Source organism: Ammospiza caudacuta, chromosome 25 (assembly GCF_027887145.1).
Source record: "Ammospiza caudacuta isolate bAmmCau1 chromosome 25, bAmmCau1.pri, whole genome shotgun sequence".
Lineage (NCBI taxonomy): Eukaryota > Metazoa > Chordata > Aves > Passeriformes > Passerellidae > Ammospiza > Ammospiza caudacuta.
In genome coordinates this window covers 6,821,703-6,841,717 of record NC_080617.1, presented here as the reverse complement: position 1 = coordinate 6,841,717, position 20,015 = coordinate 6,821,703, and the positions used below count along the sequence as shown (strand labels likewise).

Genomic DNA, 20,015 nt, shown 5'->3' with positions numbered 1-20,015 from the left:
TGATGATGGTGATGTGACGGTGATGATGACGATGGTGATGTGATGACGATGATGACAATGATGACGATGATGATGATAAGATTCCCCTCTTGTGAACGCTCACTGAAAATCGCGGTCACCTCGAGGAGGAGCTGCCCGAGGGCTCTGAGGCAGAGCCCAGTGAGTGTTCCTGGAACCGCTCCCGCTCCTGCCCGGGCTCATGGGGAAGCACAAGAGCCGTGCCTTGGTTGTGGCTCTGCAGCTGGGGTGCTGAAGGGGGATGGACCCTCCAGACCCTTCGCTTTGCTGTTTTCCTTTAAAAGGATTACAATTCTTCTTTTCACAAGAAAATCCATAAAAATTAAATGAAATTAAATTAAACAGAGGGAGCAAAACAGCCAGGGAAACAGAAACCCGCGGTGAGAGGAAATGGAGATTTTGGGAGGAAATGGTGACTCTGTACCCAGAAGCTGCCACTCCCAGGTCCAAGGGTTGCCAAGGGCTGTCTGCTGGGCTGGGAGAGTTTTCCACCTGGGGAAAACTCGGGGAAATCCCTTTGTCCAAGCTGCTGTAACTCCTGTAAAGTGAATTCCCTGATCCATTCCTGCTCTGATGGCTCAGGCCTGGGTGCCTGTGGTGGAGGGCAGGAGAGCTGAGGTGCCAAACAATCCCTGCTCCAGGGATTTCCCCCTCTCCTGCAGTGGCACAGCCATTCCAAGCACACACCTGGGCACCTGGCAGCATGGCAGAGATCCAGGTCCTTCCATGTGCCCACATGGGAGGGGACAGATCCCTGTCCTATCTCTGCACTTTACCCCCCCAGCTGTAAAGTGCAGTAATTCCCTAACTCCCAAAAATCACTGTGCTAACATAAACCAGGAGCAACTCTTTGATCTCCTGTAAACAGCAGGCCAGCAGAGCCTCCCATCCCACTGTTGTTATTGTTGCTAGGTTATTAATAGCTCTCTCCTGCACTGAAACTTTATTTAAATGCTATTAATATTTCACAGCCACGCAGGTAAGTGCCAAAGGTCAGAGTTTCACTGAGGAGTCTCACTGAGATGTCTCACAGCTCTTCCCCTGTGCCAGGGCTCACTGGAGGGCGCAGCGCTGCAAGTTTCACCTGTGCTGTCCCCCAAAATCCTCCCACACCTGCTCCTCTGCCAGGCACACGTGCAGGGCTGTACCAGGAAGAGAGGCAGGGCGCATGTGTGCACTCCTGGGCTCCTCAGTCCTCTGCAATTCACACAGGAAACACCAGAGAATGGATGAAGGAAAAGCATTTGTGTCAAATGGGAAGTCCTGCTTTGTCCTGTGTGGCTGGAAAGTGGGAGCCCTGATGGCTCTGTGTGTCCTGCAGCAGGCTCGAGGTACGTGAACACCTGAGTGTTACTTTTCTTTTTACTATATGGCTTTGCTGGTAGGAGGAGAGAGAAGTTTCGATCAGTTTAAATGGGAATGATTCACATAAAGTGGAATATTCCATGGTAAAGAAGTGACAGTTTAAAATCTGTCTGTGGAAGGTGTCTTGCTGAGGGCTAGTGATGGGCACGTTGATCTACTGGAAAAAAGAGGGGCAGGAAAATACACAGGACAAACCTGCAGCTCTGAATTCCTGATGGGATGTGCCCTTGGAGGACTGGGATTGAATGAGAAGCGTGGGACAGCTGTGTCTGCCCTGTCCAGGGAGTCAGGCAGAGTTTGTGGGTTGGAAATCAGTGAAATGCAGTGAGAGCACAGGGAAAGCAATTGGAAATCATTAACCAGATTGTTCACACAAACTGATTCCTAGTTCAAAAAGCTGTTGAGATGAAGATGCTTTATGAGAGACAAGGAAAACATTGCATCACACCTGCTGCCAGAGCCAATTTCCAGCCTTTAATGAAAGGCTCAGTCTCAGACATCGACACCACTTCAGTGAGAGCCAAGTGGCACTTCCTGTCCCCAAAGATACTTTTGAATCATTCACATATTTCCCCTTTTGACCAGGTCATGTTCAGCTTCTCCCTCCTCAAAACGTGACTCTGCTGTCCAGGGATTTTGCCATGATTTTGACCTGGGCTCCAGGGGAAGGCTCTCCCCCAGATGTGACCTACACTGTGAGGTATGAAAGGTAAGAGCTCCAAAGCATGTCAGATCAAAGGGGTGGCACAGGGACAACTACTGGGCATCTCTCCTGGTTAATGAGTGTCCTAATCCTCAGTGACCTCCCACCAAAACAAAACATGATCCAAACTCTGAGTCCCACTTGCTCCCACTCTCCCAAACCCTTCCTTCTCTTGCTCTGTAAATCCCAGCAGAACGTGTTTCATATTTTGGTGTGGTTGTTCCTTCCAGCCAGGACCGCCTGGACAAATGGAGGAAGGTTCCTCACTGCAGGAACATCCCCAGGTCCTTCTGCAATCTGACTTGTGCCCTCTCCAACCTCTACGTCAAGGTGCGGGCTCGGGTGAAGGCGGTTTGGGGCTGGTCCCAGTCGCCCTGGGTGAAATCCCAGTTCAAGGATTACTACTCAGATGGTGAGTGCCTGCCAGGTGACAGCCTGGATGGAAGGACAGACACACAGACCACACCCCACAGGGGTCCAGGGGCTTTATGGATGGCAGAGACTTGAGTGAGCGAGCAGGAGCAGTGACAGGCTGGGATCATTTGAGGATGAATTTTGTAGCAAATGTCAGAATTTGTTCATCAGCTGAGCAAAGTGGCTCCCAGGATGTTTTAGTTACAGAGGTGTCCTCTGTGCCTGTGGCCACTGTCCCAGTGGCTCTCTGGGGTGCTTTAGATACAGAGGTGTCCTTTGCCTCCCTCTTATCACAAGATAACAGCTGGCAGTGAGGACCAGCCATCCCTGCTGAAGGTAAGAGCCAAGGCAGCCCCTTTCTCAGAGCTGCTCCCTCCATTGCAGTGGAACTGGCTCCCCCTGTGCTCACCCTGAAGGTCAGGGACAATTCCATCCACGTCAGTGCCTCCTTCCCTCTGCCCACCTGTGTGGAGAACCTCACCTGGAAGTATGACCTGAACCTCTGGGAAGCAGGATCTGAAGACAAGGTCGGTACAAGTGGCTCTTTTTAGATGAAATGGAGGAACTGAAAAAGATTCAAAGTTCTGGGCAGAGAGAGAGGGACTGATCCAGGGCCTGGAGGAAATGAACCAGCCAAACCAGAGCCAAACCAAAGCCAGAGGCAAAAAGTAGAAGTGTGTGATGCATCCTTATTTTTTTGGTAGTTCCCTATTTTTATCAGGAAGGGGAGTTTACACTCCAGTCAGTCTGAAGGGCTGAGGTTTAAAACAACCAATCCTGGTGCCACTGGCAGCATTCCCTGGCACAGCAGAGCCCAGCACTGCTGCAATCCCCACCTGGATCCATCAGCCCTGGGGGGATGTCACACATGGGCCACACAAGGGATCCATGGGCTAAGGTGGTACAGAAACACCACCCCAATAATGAAAGAATCACCTCTCCAACCCTCTGCTCTGTCTCTCAGCAGAAGAAATACGAGGGTTACTTCAGGAAGGACACAGTGACCATCAACACCACTGCCCTCAGAGGCAACTACTGCTTCAGTGCCAGGGCTCTCTATGAAAGCATCGACATGAAGCACAGTGAATTCTCCCAGCCTGTGTGTGTGCTGTTAAACCACAAAGGTATGGCCCTTCTCAGGACAGGATGTGGGAGACATCCAGTGGGATGAGGGAAAGGCAAAGATTTCCACTAAAATCAGGTTTTCACCACAAAAACAAAGCTTCCTGCTAAAGGGACTGGTTGGATTTTCTGGTGAGTGATTCCTGCTTTCTGTAGAAATAGTTTCATTTTAAAAGCCTGAAATGTTTTCTGAAAACTCTGAATATTGTATATCAGTGTAGAGCCCATAACTCCTATAAAAATACCACTCACAAGAGATTATTTCTGTCTTTTTCATCAGCACAGTGGAAGTTCCCACTTCTGGTTGTGATCCCTCTGTTTGTCCTCCCCATCTTTGTGGCCAGTCCCTTCATCTGCTGCCTGGTGAAGCAGGAGGCCAAGCAAAGGAAGATGCCCCAGGTTCTGGTATGGCCCAAATTCTGGAATCCCCTCCTGACCCAGAGCCTTGCTGGTTTTCAGAGGGTCACTGGGGAGAAGTGGGGGGTTCTGCACTCCTCAGTTTTACATTTGTAATTCCCATTTTTGAAATAACCTTTCTGACATCCAGATTTTTCTTTTGGAATCATCACAGGCTCATTGTTTGATTCCTTCTCCCTGTAGGATTTCTCTCAATTTAAAGCTGCTGGACCAACCTTCCCCCTGGAGCTTGGTGAAAAGGAATTCTGCAGTGATGATCTGAGCTGCTCAGAGGAGCCAGTGCCTCAAAGGAGGACAAACAGAGCTTTAGGAGGACACCAGCTGCCATGGAGGGCTTCTTTCTCATCATCATCATCACTGTCATCATCGTGGTCAGAGGATGAGGAGGAGGAAGGCAGCAGCACTTTGATCCCATACCACGAAATGCCTCGGTATCCAAAGAGAGGTCTCAGCTCTCAGCCAGCCCCAGCAGCTCTGGGGGAAATCCTGGATTCAGGGTCTGGAGATCTCTCTGTGGCATCTGTGCTTGACCTCAGAGCCCTGGGTTTCACCCTCCTTGCAGAGAGGAAGGGTGAGAGGGACACCTCGGGGTCCCAGGCACACGAGGAGCCCTCCCTGTACCTCTGCTCCTCCTTGGACAGGATCTCCCTCACTGATGTGACATTGCCAGGTGCCCCAGAGCAGGGCCAGGACCATGGACACGGGGACGAGACGCTGGGGACGAGCCCCCTGCAGCCCCTGCTGGGGGGGATTGGTGCTGAACCCCACGAGCTGAACCCCAGGAAGGTTCCCCATTCCTGCAGGGGTTACCAGAAATCCATCCCTGAGCTGCAGCTCCAGGAGGATCCCAGCAGGCAGCTGCTCATCCCCCTGTGGACACTGCAGCTGGCAGAGGATGAAGGCATCGCCAGTGACTGTGGCAGTGACAGCTTCACAGAGGGGACCCCTCCCGAGCCCACAGTGCTCAGTGATGCTTTTGGGACTTCACTTACAGAGGGAAAATGTGATCCAAAGCTGCAATTCCCAGGCTATGAGCACTCACATTACTTGGGAAGGATCTGAAGTGCCCAGCAGGTCTGGGCAGTGCCTGGAAATCCTGGGGAGCTCCAGATGTCCAAGCAAGGATCCTTGAACAAGGACAAAAACTGATGTCTGACCTATCAAGGCAATGGCTTTAGGGACACAAAAGTGCAATTTATTGCTAAGTCACCTCTGTGCTGTCACTGTCAGGGGTGGGGAGGCAGGGACACCTCTGAGGGAGCCCCCAGCAAACAGACCCACTGCCTGTGGGTCACCTCAGACTCCAGAACAAGGGCCTGAAAATGCAGTGTTGTGCCTGCACGTGCATCTGGAGCACATTTTGAACTGCTTTGTATCACTTTTGCTTCCCTGTAAGTCCAGAGCTTGAGTGGAAGTTCCTTACAGAGACATTCAGCAAGATCTGGTTTTTGTGGCAGGAAGAGTTCTCCACCTCATCCTGCAGAAATCACCTTCTGTGTTCCAGCAGAGGGAACTGAAGCCAAAGTGTGCAGCATGTTTGTTTATTTATTTTTTATTTTATATTTATTGAAGTTGAAATTCTTCCTGCTGTGCAGAATGTCTGAGAGCAATAATATTTTTATATAAATCTCCATGTGTACGTGGTTTTGTTTTCCAGAGCTACAAAGGGGGACTGCAGCTCATCCTGAAAAATAATTGCCTTTAAAACAGGACCCCATCCTGGGCTGGAGTGGAATTCTGAAATTCCCAGCCAGGTCACTTTGGTCACTACTGAACAAAGAATGTCAGAATGGTTTGGTGGGAAGGGATCCTGAAGTTCATCCCAGGGCACCCCTGCCATGGCAGGGACACCTCCCATTGTCCCAGGCTGCTCCAAGCCTGTCCCTGGCACTGCCAGGGACCCAGGGGCAGCCCCAGCTGCTCTGGGCACCTGTGCCAGGGCCTCCCCACCCTCCCAGGGAAGGATTTCAGTCCAGTATCTAATCTAGATCTCCCCTCTGGCAGTTTACAGCCATCACCTTTGTCCCATCACTTCATGTCCTTGTAAAAGCTTTTTATACTGCAGTATGAAAGGGAGCCTTTGTGTAAAGGGCTCACAGGGAAGCAGAGCAGTAAAAGAGAGAGGGAAACACTCCCCAGCCATTCTCTGCACTCAGGGAGAGGGCTCAGGTGAGGGGAGGCTGTTGATGGAGGGTATGAAAGCTGAAATCCTGTGAGAAGCAGGAATAAAGAAGTGAGGGGTGGTAGGAGGGAGTGGGAACTGCTCTGCAGCAAGATTTACTCCTTGAGGTCCTGAATGAGGTCCAAAGGAGAGGCGGGGAAAGGATTCACCAGCTGGACTATTCCTCTGTCCTCTGCAGTGTCCTTAGGTTCATACCCCGTTGTTATCCCTCCAGTTCATTTGGAAAGACACCGATGATCCAAACGTAATCACCACCCAATTTCTTGTGCAACCCAGGAAAACCCCCCAGGCTTTGATTTACAGGAAGCTCTGAAGTTGAGTAACGTCTACAGAATGCTTTTGGCATGTCCCAGCTCTGCAAACCCGGCCTGGGATCAGCTCTTGCCTTGTCCAGGGGCTGAGGGCCAGGCTGCAGGCCAGGGGAGCTGCACAGGAGGTGGCAGCATCCAACTCCTCATTTCCTCTCAGCAGGGCTTGGAGCTGCTTTCCTCTGCAGAAGGGTCAGTCCTGGCCACAGCACAGTGCTCCTCTCCCACAGCAGCTGCTCCAGGTGTTATCAAAGCATCAGGGAATCATTTCCTTGGAAAACACCCTGGGGATCATCGAGTCCAGCTGGGAACCCACCCTGTCCTCAGGGCCATGTCCACACACGGAGGGTTCATGCCCAGCACTCACAGGTTTGCTGCACTCCCCACACACTGTGAGGAAATCAAAAGTTTGAAAGATAAAACCGTAATTTTAAACTTGAAAGTCGAGTTTTGGACATCTTCAGGTCCCCAAAGATTCAAAGAGTTGTTTCCTGGGCCATTCAAAAGGAGACACCTTGTTAGAAATAAGGGCAGAGGTAAAGTTTGAAGTTCTGTTGTCAGAACTGAAGGCTCAGGTGCACACCAAGGTCCCCCAGCTCTGCCCCATCACCCAGCAGGAATGCAAGGGAAGGGAAAACAGAAATACTTTTATCAGGCTGTTCAGGAAACACCCTAACAAACAGTTGTGCTTAATTAGACACTGGTGCATAGGTGTGTCTGCTCTAACAAATCTGAGGCCTCTGCCTTTGTCCAGGTGAGCTGAGAGAGACAAAATGCCAGTGATGCACCATGGCAGGGCTGAAGCACAGAGCCCTCCCACAGCCAGGCAGGGCAGGGAACAGAAACAGCATCAGGAAATCCACAGAGGAGGAGGGAAGCAGAAGGGGTTTGTGAATTCCATCACAGGTTTGGCCACAGGATAGAGCAGTGAAATCAGCATTCAGAAGCACGCAGGGTTTGTTTTTTGAAAACATAACATCACCCTAAAAGCTGCACACGTTATGGGAAAGGGACTGTATCCCTTTCTTCCTGTCCATACAAACTCCCAGTTCTTATCACGTGGATTCAGTAACAGAACTTTACACTGTAAACAGCCACAAAAATAAACATTGCAGGTGTACAACAGTCCCCGCAAAAAGCTGTGGGACAGCAGGTGCCCCTCCTGTGGAAAGGCCACCACTCTTCTGCCTTCTGCCCACATCAGGTGAAAAACCCCAGTGCTCTGGCTGACTTTCACTGTAAGAAAGTATTCAGGAGTAATTTTGGAGGAAATAGGTATTGAACCAACCAGGTGCAGAACTCTAAGTTTCAATGTCTGGAGTTGTAACAAGCTCAAGTTACTCGACCAGAAAAGCAAACCTCAAACCCCAGGAACCTCAGGGAGGGCTTTCAGGCAGGAAGCTCTCAGCAAAAAGGTATTTGGCCCTTTTTCAGGAGCTGGGGATTTTCTCAGCCTCTGGCTCGTGCACCTTTGTACAGTCAGGTGTGCACTCCTGCTGTCACTCTGCAGTGTCACACATGCGCAGGGCTCCGCGCAGAGCCAGGGAAGGCAGGACAGGAGCTCTGCTGTGCTCTGTTACTGAGCAACAGATCCAACCTGGCCTGGCAAGACAGAATTCAGCCAAAAGGTGATTCACCTGCACACAGGAGCAGCTGCCTGCTCCCACAGCCCAGCCTGCAGAGTCATTCATGAAGGGATTTCTGATCGTCCTGGCTGGAGTTTCAGTGCTGGGTAAGTCCTGAGCTCTGCTCTGCTGTCGCTGGTTGTGGGATTCTGTTTGATCCTGGAGCCTGCTCTTCACTCCTGTTTGCTGAATTATCACCTAAGAATGAGCTGGTGTATGAGTTCTCTTCTGAGTTCTCTCTCCTTGTGGTAACTCCCATGTGTGGCTGGTACGCTCGGCACTTTCGGGATTAGTACGGAGAGGGAAAGATTCCTTCACTTCAAAGGGTTTGTCACTGTGCTGGGACCCAAATCCTACAGCAGAGAAGGATTTTCACTGGTATCAGGGGGCTTTGGATCAGTCTCCTCATGGCTTCAGCACAAATGAATACAAGAACAGTGCTGATTTTAAAGGAGGTACAAACAAATAATGAGAGCTTAAAATGAGGGAGTCACCGGAGAGTGGATGGGTTGGAAGGGACTTAAAGCTCATCTCATCCCACCCCTGCCATGGCAGGGACACCTTCCACAGTCCCAGGGTGCCCCAAGCCTGCCCAGCCTGGCCTCGGGCACTGCCAGAGATGGGGCAGCCCCAGCTGCTCTGGGCACCCTGTGAACTATCAGGGAACAATTTCTCCCTGATATCTAATGTAGCTCTGCCCTCTAAAAGCCATTTAATCCTACTCCAGATGTGACAAGCTCACTGCTGGCTGAATGAAGGATAAACCTGCTCCTTCCAGACCCAGCTGTTCAGCATTCAGCCCTGCCATTCATCTGCTGTGTCTGGCATCTCCTCAGCCCAAGGGACTGTCACACTGTGAAATATCTTGGTTTTCCCCTGCCCACACTTGACTGTGCTTGTGTTAGGCTGCTTTGCATAAGTGTTCCAGCATGGATAAATGTGGGAAGACAGATTTCCTACTCCTGATAAGACTGGGGTATTTGTGACTCAGTTTTCAGGGCGCTCAGACAGGGAACCCCACTCCTCCATACCCATGCTGCTGCTCCTGAGAGCCTGGCATGAGCAGAGGCAGATGTGGGGCTGCAGATGAAGCCAGGAGAACATCTGGAGCAGGCAGCAGCTCATTTCTGCACCACTTCCCTGCCCAAATGCCACACACAGCACTGAGAGGGGATCTGTGCCCTTGTGCCTCACCCTCCTCCATCCAGCCAGCAGACTGAACTGCTCACGCTCAGTCCTGGTCCTTGGGGAAAGCCTGGAGAGAGGATCCAGCTGGGACTTATTCTCTGTTCAGTGTGATCCTGTCCAAGGCAGCCCCACCCCAGGGCTCAGTTTGCCCATCTGTGCTATTTTCATTTGCTCATTTTTCACATTGTTCACTGCAGGCTGAAGCCCTCACATGCCCCAGGTGTTTATCAGTGCCACAAACCCAGAGCTGAATAATGTATAAACGATTTACCTTTGAGGGTCTGCCCATAATCTGAATTCAGAGTTTATAAATCCTGAACTTAGAAACTCTTGTGGATCAGCCTTGGAAAATTTTGCTCTGTGTTTTCTCATGATAAGAGACACAAAACCCTCGAGGGCTTTTCTGCAGCAGCTCAGAGCCAGTTTGCTGCACGAGGGCCATGGTGGGGTCCTGCTGTCCAGGGACATCTTTGCAGGGACAGGTGACATTGCTGACCCCAAAGGAAGAGCAGCAGGGCTCAGAAAGCAGGGAGCTGGGCTGAGTTGTTTACTGTCACCCTGGCACACCCAGGCCAGAGTCCAGACACTGGGTGTCACTCTGTACAGGCACTTTCCATCCAATAAAACATGGAGCACGAGAGCAGAATGGAGCCACATCTTCAGGAGGTGACACTGAGCTCTGCATGTCACTCCCTTGAGCAGGGGCAGAAAGCAGAGACATCCACAGACCTGATTCTGGGCTTGAAAACAGATTATTGGTGTTATTTTATCACCCATATAAAAGCTCTTAAAGAAACTGGACTAGAAATTCAAGGATTCTCTTTCTGATTTGAGTTTTCGAGTTTTTGAGGCTTTTCTGTATAAAGTCCTCATTTCTTTGGGATGAGTCAGTTGTCTGCAAGAGTGTGATGTGAACACAGTTTGAAGCCTTGTTCTGCTCAAGCTCCTTCTTTTCAGCCCAGATTTAGCAAAATACCCCAGGATCCAGTTTTTAATACCAGTTTCTCTGCTCCTCCAGGAATTGTGACCACAGAGAGATCATCATGTCTGAAACGTGCAGCATTCTCTTCCACAAACTTTGAGAACATCCTGACATGGGAAACAGAGGCAGATATTCCCCCCGGCACTGTGTTTGATGTCCAGTACAAACAGTATGTGAAGTTTGCTTCTTTTGGGCTGTTCTTAGGGGTCTCAGAGAGAGAAGGGCCAAGACAGAAAAGCTGATTTTGCTGTTTCTCCTGTACTGTGGTTCATATAATGGTTCATATAATCCTATGAATATTTTAGGATTATTCAAAGTGGGAGATGATGCTCATTTAAGCAAATATTTTACATCTTGGGTTGTTTTGCTCCATATTTCAGGATTATTCAGAGTGGGAGATATGATGCTCATTTAAGCAAATATTTTACATCTTGGGTTGTTTTGCTCCATTTCTGAGTTACTCTTGCCTTCAGCAACTTCCTTCTCTCTATTCCATTTTGCTCCATTCCTGTCCAACCAAACGACCCCAAATCCTTGTTTTGTCCTCAGGTATGGAGAGAAATCCTGGCTCAGCAAGCAGGAGTGCCAGAGCATCACCCAGCTCTTCTGCAACCTCAGCAGGGAGACAGAGAACTTCACGGAGCACTTCTACGGGCGGGTGCGGGCGCGGGGCTGCTCCTCCAGCTGGGTGCGCTCCGAGCGCTTTGAGCCCCGCAAGGAGAGTAGGTACCAACCCCAAACTCCTGCTCCTGCAGGGCAGCATTTCCCCACAGCTCAGACTTGCCAGGCTCTGTGTTGCTGGGGGGAGTGAAGCCTTGGAGGTTTGGAGGTGAATGAGGAATGGGCAGGGTCTCAGTTGGGAGCTGGGGGTCAGAGAAAGGAAAGGCCTGCTGCGATGGGAGGGAGAGCTGCTGGTGACAGGAATAGAGAAATGAGTAAGGGACATGATGGGCAGCCTGAGGACAGGGAGTTCAGCAGCTGTGAAATGGGAACATTGGGATAAGCATCCATTCCAGTGGGTACTTGGTGTCCCGACCCCAAAGTGAGCCCTACTGACACAACACAGCCTCTGGGGCCTCATTGGCTCTGTGGATTAAACTTCCCACTGAAAAATCACCAAGAACAATTCCAGATGGCATCAGCAGCCAATGGCTGTGAAGAGCCTTCAGACTTTGGTGCTTTTGGCACCAAAAAAGCTGTGAGAAGTTGGATGAAAGCCCTTTGCAGCGCTGGGTGTAGCATGTGACTGTCACAGAGACCAGTGCAGGCACAAAGCCCTGTAAATGTGGTGTAGGATGGGAACTGGGATTTGAGCTGTAACCTGTGGTGGGATTTCAGCCCTCACACACACAGGAAGGAGGACATCCTGCACAGGGGCAGGGAACATGGAGCTGGAAAAGCCTGGGATGAGAATTCCTGGGCACAAGAACCCCAAACCACCTCTGTCTGCAGAGGCCTGACTGCTGCCATGCTCACACAGCTCAGGCCCATTTTGTACAAACAGAAATGACATTTCAGCGAGTCAGGGTGTGTCTGACACCACTGACAGAGCCTGCTGTGCCTTCCCAGCCATCATAGGCCCCCCCCAGGTGGAACACGTGCCCCAGGCCCGCTCCATCAGGTTCCTGATCCGGCCCCCCCTGACGCCCCTGCGCGGGGAGGACCAGCAGCAGCTCTCTGTGGAGGACATCTACAGCAAATTCGGGGCTGTGGATTATCACCTGATAATATTCAACCAGAGGACACAGCAGCAGGTAAAGCACAGCCTCGGGCTCTGGGATGCTGTAAATCCCATTTCAGATGAGATGGAAAAGGATCTCAGTTATGGGGGAGATTTCTGATGTACAAGGGAAAGTCTTGGAGTCTTTAACTCTCAGGACAACAGGAATTTGAGGCTTTCTTCTTAAATCCAAAGGACTGTCTAAGAGTACTGTATAAGTAGCAAAAAGTAAAACCCTTGGTGACTAAAAATTATTTAAGTAGTTCAAGTCTTAAGAAACTCAAATGCAGAATTAAATACAGAAATAATGGAAAACAAACTCATATAAATATGATTCAGAAAAAAGCAGAGTTCCATACATACAGAGTAATTCTAGCCCTGTAAGACCACATTAGTAAATAATATTTTATGCTGAATTTTGCAATCTGAATTGAAGAAAATTTCATCTTGCCCAAATACAGATTTTACCTTTCTTTTCAACAGTGGACAAAGAATGAGCACAACAAAGAATTTGAAGTTTCCAACTTGGACCCAGACACTGAATACAACGGGACAGTTTATATCTGTCTGCTCCAGAGAAGAAGCAAACCTCAGGTGTTTTGGGTCAAAACACTGGCAGGTGAGGCTGCTAACTGTGCTGAAAGCTGAAAAGTCCAGATGGGATATTGGATACACAAAATGCATTGATTTTCAGCACAGAATGTTTTAATAATTAAAAAATTAATTCTGTGAGACTAAACCTGTGACATCACTAGCTAATTGTGACATTTTTCTAATCCAGCTCTTTTTCCATTTGTTCTTTCCCCAGACAAGACGTGGATTCTCTACTGTCTGGTGGCCCTGGCCTTCTGTGCTGGGCTGGTTTTTGCTGCCACTGCTTATGTGAGCTACAAATACATCAAACAGCGCAGTGCCCAGCCCAGGGCCCTGGTGAGTGCCCTCAGCCACTGCAGCTCAGCCTGCAAATCACAGAATCCTCCCTGCCTGGGGCTGGAAGGGTCATTTAGTCCATTTAGATCCTGTATGGGATCCACATCTGTCACTGTCCCAGGTGTTCCCAGCCCCAATGTCCAGCCTGGCCTTGGGCACTGCTGGGGATGCAGGGGCAGCCAGAGCTGCTCTGTGCCTCAGCACTCTCTGAGTAAAACATTTCTCCCCAGGATCCAATCAAACTCTCCCTCTTTCATTTAAAGGGTTAAGGAGCTTGCTCTAGGGCAATCACTGCAGATTCCTGGTATTTTAAAGTGCTCAGAACCTGCCCCAAACTGAGCCCCTTGGGTTAGGCAGTTAAAGCTGGGGCATCCTAAATCCCCAGTTGCCCTTGAAACCCTGGGATTCTCCCCTATCCCTCATCTCCCACAGCAAGAACTGGGTTTCAGGCTAATGAGCTCAAGGATTTTCATGCTGCAGGGCTTAGGCCAAATCTTGCAAAAGTGAAAGCAGGAGATTTTCTTCCTCATGTTTCAAGGCTGCTCAGTTAATAGACAATGAGAAATGTCTGTATTCCTGGGAATGGTGATTTTCCAGCAGAAAAAAAAAAATAGCAGCAGAGCTCTTTTGTCAGCAGAGCAGATCCCTGGTGGCTGTTAGTGGATTTTACTGACACTTCTCCAAAGAAAATGCTACAGTAACTACAGCAACCCTTCAGCTTCTTGGTAATAACTCTGCTCTTTGATCTCCTCCACCAGGACTTCAGAGGGATTCCATCCTTCCAGCCTCTCACCCTGACAGTGGAGCACATCATAAAGCCCCTCAGCTTCTCCAAATCTTCCTCCTTCATCCCTGAAGTGCAGCTGGCCCAGATGAGCCAACACCTGAACTGGTCCCTGGAGCCAGCACGTCCCTCCTGTCCCTACCAGCAGCAGGTGGATGTCCCAGCAGTGCAGCTGCCCCCTCAGCCCTGCCAGGTGGAAATGCCAGCTGCCATCACTGCCTACACTCCTCAGAAAGCCGAGCAGGGCATTGCTGCTGCCCCAGGCAGCTCCAGCCTGGCCCTGACCTATGGACTGTGCGTGGAGGGCACGGACAGGAGCTCCCAGCCAGAACACAGGCTGAAGGAATCTTCTCCAGATCTGAAGGAATCTTCTCCAGATGGTTCTGAGGAGGGAGAGCTCCGAACCCACGGGCTGGGAAAGAGCTGCAGCCACTGGGATTACAGAGAGCAGCGGCCAAAGGCGGCCCTGTGGAAGAGCAGGGACAGACTGGAGTCAGTTGTGATCCAGGGGTGCCCTGGGCAGACGCAGCTGCTGCTGCAGAGCGAGGAGCTGCAGGATCCCGAGCGGGTGTCCCAGCTGTCCCTGTCCCTGCTGGAGCAGGGGGCATGCTACCGACAGCAGGCAGCCGTGCCCCTGCTGCTGCCCGCGGGGAAAGCTGCCCCAGGCCGCGCTGCACAGGAGGAGCTGCTGCTGGCACCGCTGCTGCTCTCGGTCCGGACTGGGAGCCACGGGGAGCAGTGGGAGCTGCCGGAGCCGTGCCCAGCCCCTGCAGCCCCAGCGCAGCTCCCAGGGACTGCAGCCGTGCAAATGTTCCCAGCAGCAAAGGGGCTGGAGCTGGGCTGCACTGAGCTCGGCGTGTCCCCGGCCAGCAGCCCGGACGGGGACGGGGACAGGGACACTCCTCTCACCATGCTCTTCAAGGATTTGGACCTCAAAGTGCAGTGGGATGAGGAGAGCACGGAACTTTATTAGGATGAGTTAATGGTCTTTAAATGCAGATGATGTTTTCTTGTATGAACCAGAAGCAATGCAAGCCCACAGCTGGTCCTGGCTGTATGAACAGAGCTCAGGGCTGTCACACTGCTCCATTGTCACACTGCCCCATTTGGTGCCTTTGCTGACAGAACTGCTCCTTGTTACACTGCCATACTGCACCTTTGCACTTAAACACAGGTCTTTATTTCTGCATATTCTCAAATTGATCATGAATTGGATTACCTTAAAAGATCAGAGAAGATTGTTTCCAATCCCAGATTCAGTTTACTGAAAATCTAGCAAAATTCACACACTGTATGTTCTCTTTACCAACACCTAAGATAGACGTGACTCCCTTTGAGGAAATTCAGGTATGCAAACCTAGAAGTATTTAATGTACCACGGTGCAGTAAAAGAAGTAAATAGTTACTGGTGTTCTGCCCTTGGATAAATGACTAGTGTTACTGGTGTTCTACCCTTGGAAAAGAATATTCCACCTTCCTGGAATGGACTTTGCCTTCAAAGGAGTCATTGAAACTGGGTAACAGCTCCTGATGCAGCAGTTCTGTGATATTTGTCCCTGTCCCCTGTGCTTTTTAATACTTGTACAAAGATAAAGCCTTTTGTAATACCTGGACAAAGATAAAGCCTTTTTCATCTCAGCACAGGTTAATGCAGCCTTGGCCTAGTTCTGAGCTTTCTCAGCTGCTGCTCTGCAGCAGTCACACATTCTGCTCCTCCCTGAGATCCCCAGGGATGAAGGACCTGGGATCACACTCCAGGCAGGGATGTGAGGATTGCAGCACTCCCAGTTCAACCCTCAATCTCAGTTTATCCCAATCCCAATCCATGCACCAATAATCCACCCAGGAGCCCAGGGAGGTCTGGAGCTCTCCCTCCCACCCCTCCCTGCTCCTGGCACATCCTCCAGAGCTGCCATGACCATTGTTTGGGAGTCAAAATCCTTGGAGCACCTGGACCTCCCCCAAAAGGAAGCTAAATTCTAATTCATTGCCAGAGGAGGTGATTATTTTTCATTCAGAGGAAAGCACAGTTCAGCCTGTTCATTTGCACTGCTGTGGTGAAAAACGTGTCTGAGGACATTGGTTTTAGAGAAGTGAAAGCATTTACAGGAATAAGCAAGGCCTGACTGGTATGGGGAAGTATTTACTCAGAGACCAATCTGACCAGGGGTAAAATTCAGCTGCTCCCACTCCAAGTGCACTTGGCGCTTTTCTCAGCCCAGGAAAGCTGAAGCTAAAGGTTAAATTCCACTATTTTGGGGTGATTTTGCAAATAAGCCAAAAGCTCATGAAGTGAAGATTTTTGATTATTCAACCCAGGATTTAAGGAACAGTCCTAGAAACTTTCCAGGCCAAGGTTCTGAGCTTCAGCCCCAACAACTGCTGAAGGACCACAGCCCTGTGAGGCCAAAAGGGCAGAATTCCAAGTGTGCTGGAGAAGTGTGAGGGTACCACAGACTGAAATACGTGCATGGCTTGGGCAGCGACCAGCAGGACATTCCCAGGGAGCTCCCTCCATTCCATCCAGCACCAAAGGTCTGTGGAATGTGCTTTGATCTGGTTCCTGTACTCTGTGCCCAAAAACAACCCACAGAGAAATGCTGCAGCTCCTGGAGCTGTTCCCAAGGACTGGGAGACACCAGGGGTAACATTTTTTTCCATTAAACCCCCCTGGAAAGGCATTTAAAGCCAGTGACGCCAATTACCTTATTCAGAGTTGCAGATCTTGTGTCAACACTATTCCCAGTGATGCCATCCAGGGAATAATCAACATTTTGGGTGGTGTTGTGAAACACAACCCCCAGCACAGGATGGGTATGGGCAGAGTTGTGTGGAAGGGATGGGGGCCTTGGGAGAGCATTTCAATCTGCTGCTAAAATTATGTTATTTTCTATTTTTAAAGCCTTTCCAAATCCCTCTGCAGAAGCCCTGCCATGGGGTCTGGTCATGCCCAGACCGTAATCAATGTCTCATCCTGCTGGAGGACAGGTGGGAGCTGAGGAAAGCCCAGGAATGGATTTTTAGAATGCACAGAGGTGCCCAAATATACAAAGTGTCCCCAAGCTGAGACATCCACCCCTCCTTCAGGCCCTTAAATACCTTCAGGGCTGCATTAGCCCTGTCTGAACGAAAGGCAGGAATGATTCCAGCCCCAGCCCATCCTCCCAGCAGCTCCCCTGCCCAGAGATCACAGCAGGAGAGCCCTGTCCTGCTGCAATATCCTCGACTTCCTGCTTTCGTCATGCCTTAGTCAATATTGATTTTTGAGGCCTGGATGTTCTGAGCTGAGGGAAATTGATTCTCATCTCATGAGTCACCTCCTAAATCTGACACACTGATCATCCCTTCTCAAGCTGTTTCTCTTTGGAAAACCTTGGAAAGAAATATTGATGCTGTTGAATTTTACTGGAGCAAGGAACACGTCATCCCTGCTGACCTCACTGCCTTCCTCTGCTCTGTCACAGACACATTTTCTGAAAAATCCTTTCCTTAGGATTTTTATTTCCTGAAAATCTGAGAGGCCTCAGGAACAAAATGTAAACATTGATTATCTGCTGCTGTGGAATGCAACAGGTGCATCTGGGATTGGTCTCATGTGCTTGTTTCTAATTAATGGCCAATCACAGTCAGCTGGCTGGACTGTCTCGGTCAGTCAAAAACCTCACTGTCTAACACAGGTGATAGGTGTTGGGAAGTTATTGTAAACATTGTACGTGCAGTTTTTAGTATAAAGACATAACACTGCACCAGGGGCAGGCAGAGTGCCTGGAACTGTCCTGCTGGATGGACCTCGTCAGGGCAAAGAAAGAATTTTATAGATAAGATCCAATAAACAACCTTGAGACCCAGAAATGAAGAGCTCTGACTCCTTCTTCAAGCTCCAGGCTGGGAAAAGAGAATTTCCAAGTCTTCTCAGGGTCACTCTGAGCAGCTACAGATCCCCCACTGGGCAATAAAAGCTCCCCTTGCCTCAGGCAGCGTGTGTCCCCAGCAGATGTCACACCGGCGACAGGTGAGTGCTGCAGCTCAGTGTCACAAGGCAGCAGAGCAGCAGGTGGCAGCTGTAACCCTAGAGCACAGCATTGCTCTTTGTCTCCCAGCTAAATCTGGGAGCTGGCACCGCTCACTCCCCTCCCCAGGGATCCCTGCCCAGGGATGAGCTCTGCAAGCCAAGGATCCCATTCCCCCTCCCTGCTTGTTCCTTTCTTTTGGCACTGGAGGGTGTTTGAACACCATGAGAAATCACTGGTGAGTTTTGAACAAGCTCTGGGAGGAAAATCTTACACGAGGGACAAAAGGAAAGCTCCAGGTTCTGGAGACAGAATGAAGGAGGGCTGTCAGAATCTCAGAATATCCTGAGCTGGAAGGGACCACAGGGATGATTAAATTCAGCCCCTGGCCCTGCACAGACACCCCAACAACCCCACCTTGTGCTTGACAGCACTGTCCAAGCCCTCCTGGAGCTCTGGCAGCCTCGGGCTGTGCCCATTCCCTGGGGACCCCCCAGCACCCTCCGGGGGAAGAACCTTTCCCTAAATCCAACCTAAACCCCCTGAGGCAGCCCCAGGCATTCCCTCAGTCCTGTCCCTGCTCACAGGGACCAAAGATCAGTGCCTGGCCCTCTAAATAAAATAAATTTTGTAACAGAGGCTTGATGTGACAAAATGAATGAAATTATTAATTTTAAGCAGAGTAGATGATAATTACACCTTACTTCTCATAATGCAAAATTCAGGGAAGCACTGGATTGGCCATGGATTCAAAACCTATGGAAGGGGAGTGCTCCTTCCCTTTGACAGCTCAGCTCACCCCAAAGTGCTTCAGACTGCCAGCCCAGTCCCTCCTGTTTATTCTCTCCTAGGAATGTCACAAACACAGCCAGAATGTCACAAACTCAGCCACAAATGAACTCTACACCTGAAGTCTGGTGCTGATCCTGCTGGGTTTCACCTTTGTTGGGATGGTGAAGCAAACAAGATTCCTAGAAATGGCTCCTTGGTGCTGTGCCAGATTTAATGGTGGAATTAATTCCCACAAGAAACATCACCTGCTCCTCACATTGCTGGGAGGGTTTTCCCCAAGTGCTGGAACTGCAGGACCACCTCAAATAAATGGAAATTCATCAGTCTCTGTTCTCTGCCCCAAACTCTCAGACACCACCACGGGCTGCTGGACACACAAAGCTCCCCTGCTCTGAGGCACCAAGCCTTTGTTTGCTGGAAAAAGGAAATAAAGAGTCCCAGCCCACCAAAACCTGCGAGCTGCTGGAGCTCCTGGTGCAATCAGACCCTGCCAGGATTTGCCTGGAGCTGGCATTCCCTAAAGAGATGCCAAAGCAAATGCCATCCCTCTGTCAGGCAGCAGCGGCAAGGTTACCCCCAGAGCCATTCCTGGCCAGGGTTAAACTATCCAGAATTCAGTTCAGATGCTTTGTGAGCTCTATCCCAAAGGAGCAGAGCACACTGCAGTGCTGTGGACTCTGCAGGCACCTGTCCCTGCTCAGATCCCTTGGCCAGGCAGTGATTTGGCAGAGTGGGGGTGCTGTGGGCACTGAGGAGCAGTGAGAGTCCCCATTGTCCAGGGAGGGCTGGCAGGGCTATATTTGACTGCAGGATGGGCACTCCAACATGGGGAACATTCTTCTGGGGAGAGTCATCCTCGTGTCACCACCAGCAGAAGGAAACCTCCTTTGTCCCTTGCCTTGCCTGGAGACAGGGGCTCTCCTGCAGCCTTCACTGGGTGAGTGTGGTTTATCTGTAAATAAACTGCTGTTTGTGCTGCATTTTGTAGAATCTAAGAGCAGCATCAGTTGTTTTGTGTGACAGCTTTGCACTGCAGAAGTAGATTATGCTTTGTGTTTGTATCTGCTTTAATGATTGTTTTTCCAGTGTTGTTATGAAAATCCTGGTTTGCTTCATGTTTTCTCACCAGAATCTTCTCTGGTTTACTGCATGTTTAGAAAATAATCTGCATTTTAATTGAAAACTGTAGGTTTTAACAGTGATTATAAAACAATGAAATTTGTTCAGGGAAAAATAAAACCCATTACTTAGTAAAAATGAGTCTGTATCAGTAATTATTCATGAGCATGGAAACAAGGCTCTGATGCCCAGGATGACAGGACTCATTTGCAGCTGAAGCACTTCTGAAGACAGCAGAAACTATGAAATTACAATGATTTTTTTTCCATAAAAGCCTGCTTCATTTTCTTCTCCTTTTACTTGTCAGCATTTGTTGTTTTTTCCAAAGTTAGTGCC

General features: G+C 50.0%; 2 protein-coding genes across 2 annotated transcripts; both read left to right on the top strand.

The window, feature by feature from the left end:
* Positions 1-1,186: 1,186 nt before the first annotated feature.
* IFNLR1 (interferon lambda receptor 1) lies at positions 1,187-5,101 on the top strand. The gene is made up of 7 exons (XM_058819891.1): positions 1,187-1,349; positions 1,969-2,092; positions 2,317-2,498; positions 2,885-3,027; positions 3,465-3,624; positions 3,903-4,027; positions 4,223-5,101. Exons 1-7 carry the CDS (start codon positions 1,187-1,189, stop codon positions 5,099-5,101), a joined length of 1,776 nt encoding a protein of 591 aa, XP_058675874.1.
* A 2,983-nt stretch (positions 5,102-8,084) lies between these two features.
* IL22RA1 (interleukin 22 receptor subunit alpha 1) lies at positions 8,085-15,005 on the top strand. Its single transcript, XM_058819928.1, has 7 exons — positions 8,085-8,261; positions 10,361-10,493; positions 10,874-11,046; positions 11,894-12,078; positions 12,528-12,663; positions 12,853-12,974; positions 13,733-15,005. Exons 1-7 carry the CDS (start codon positions 8,219-8,221, stop codon positions 14,729-14,731), a joined length of 1,791 nt encoding a protein of 596 aa, XP_058675911.1. The 5' UTR covers positions 8,085-8,218; the 3' UTR covers positions 14,732-15,005.
* Positions 15,006-20,015: the final 5,010 nt, after the last annotated feature.

Coding starts and splice junctions, on each gene's coding strand:
- IFNLR1 (XM_058819891.1), top strand. CDS start 1,187: ATGTGTGCACTCCTGGGCTCCTCAGTCCTCTGCAATTCACACAGGAAA. Junction 3,028..3,464: donor AAGCAGGATCTGAAGACAAG/GTCGGTACAAGT, acceptor TCTGTCTCTCAG/CAGAAGAAATACGAGGGTTA. Junction 3,625..3,902: donor TGTGCTGTTAAACCACAAAG/GTATGGCCCTTC, acceptor CTTTTTCATCAG/CACAGTGGAAGTTCCCACTT.
- IL22RA1 (XM_058819928.1), top strand. CDS start 8,219: ATGAAGGGATTTCTGATCGTCCTGGCTGGAGTTTCAGTGCTGG. Junction 8,262..10,360: donor GGCTGGAGTTTCAGTGCTGG/GTAAGTCCTGAG, acceptor CTGCTCCTCCAG/GAATTGTGACCACAGAGAGA. Junction 12,079..12,527: donor ACCAGAGGACACAGCAGCAG/GTAAAGCACAGC, acceptor TCTTTTCAACAG/TGGACAAAGAATGAGCACAA.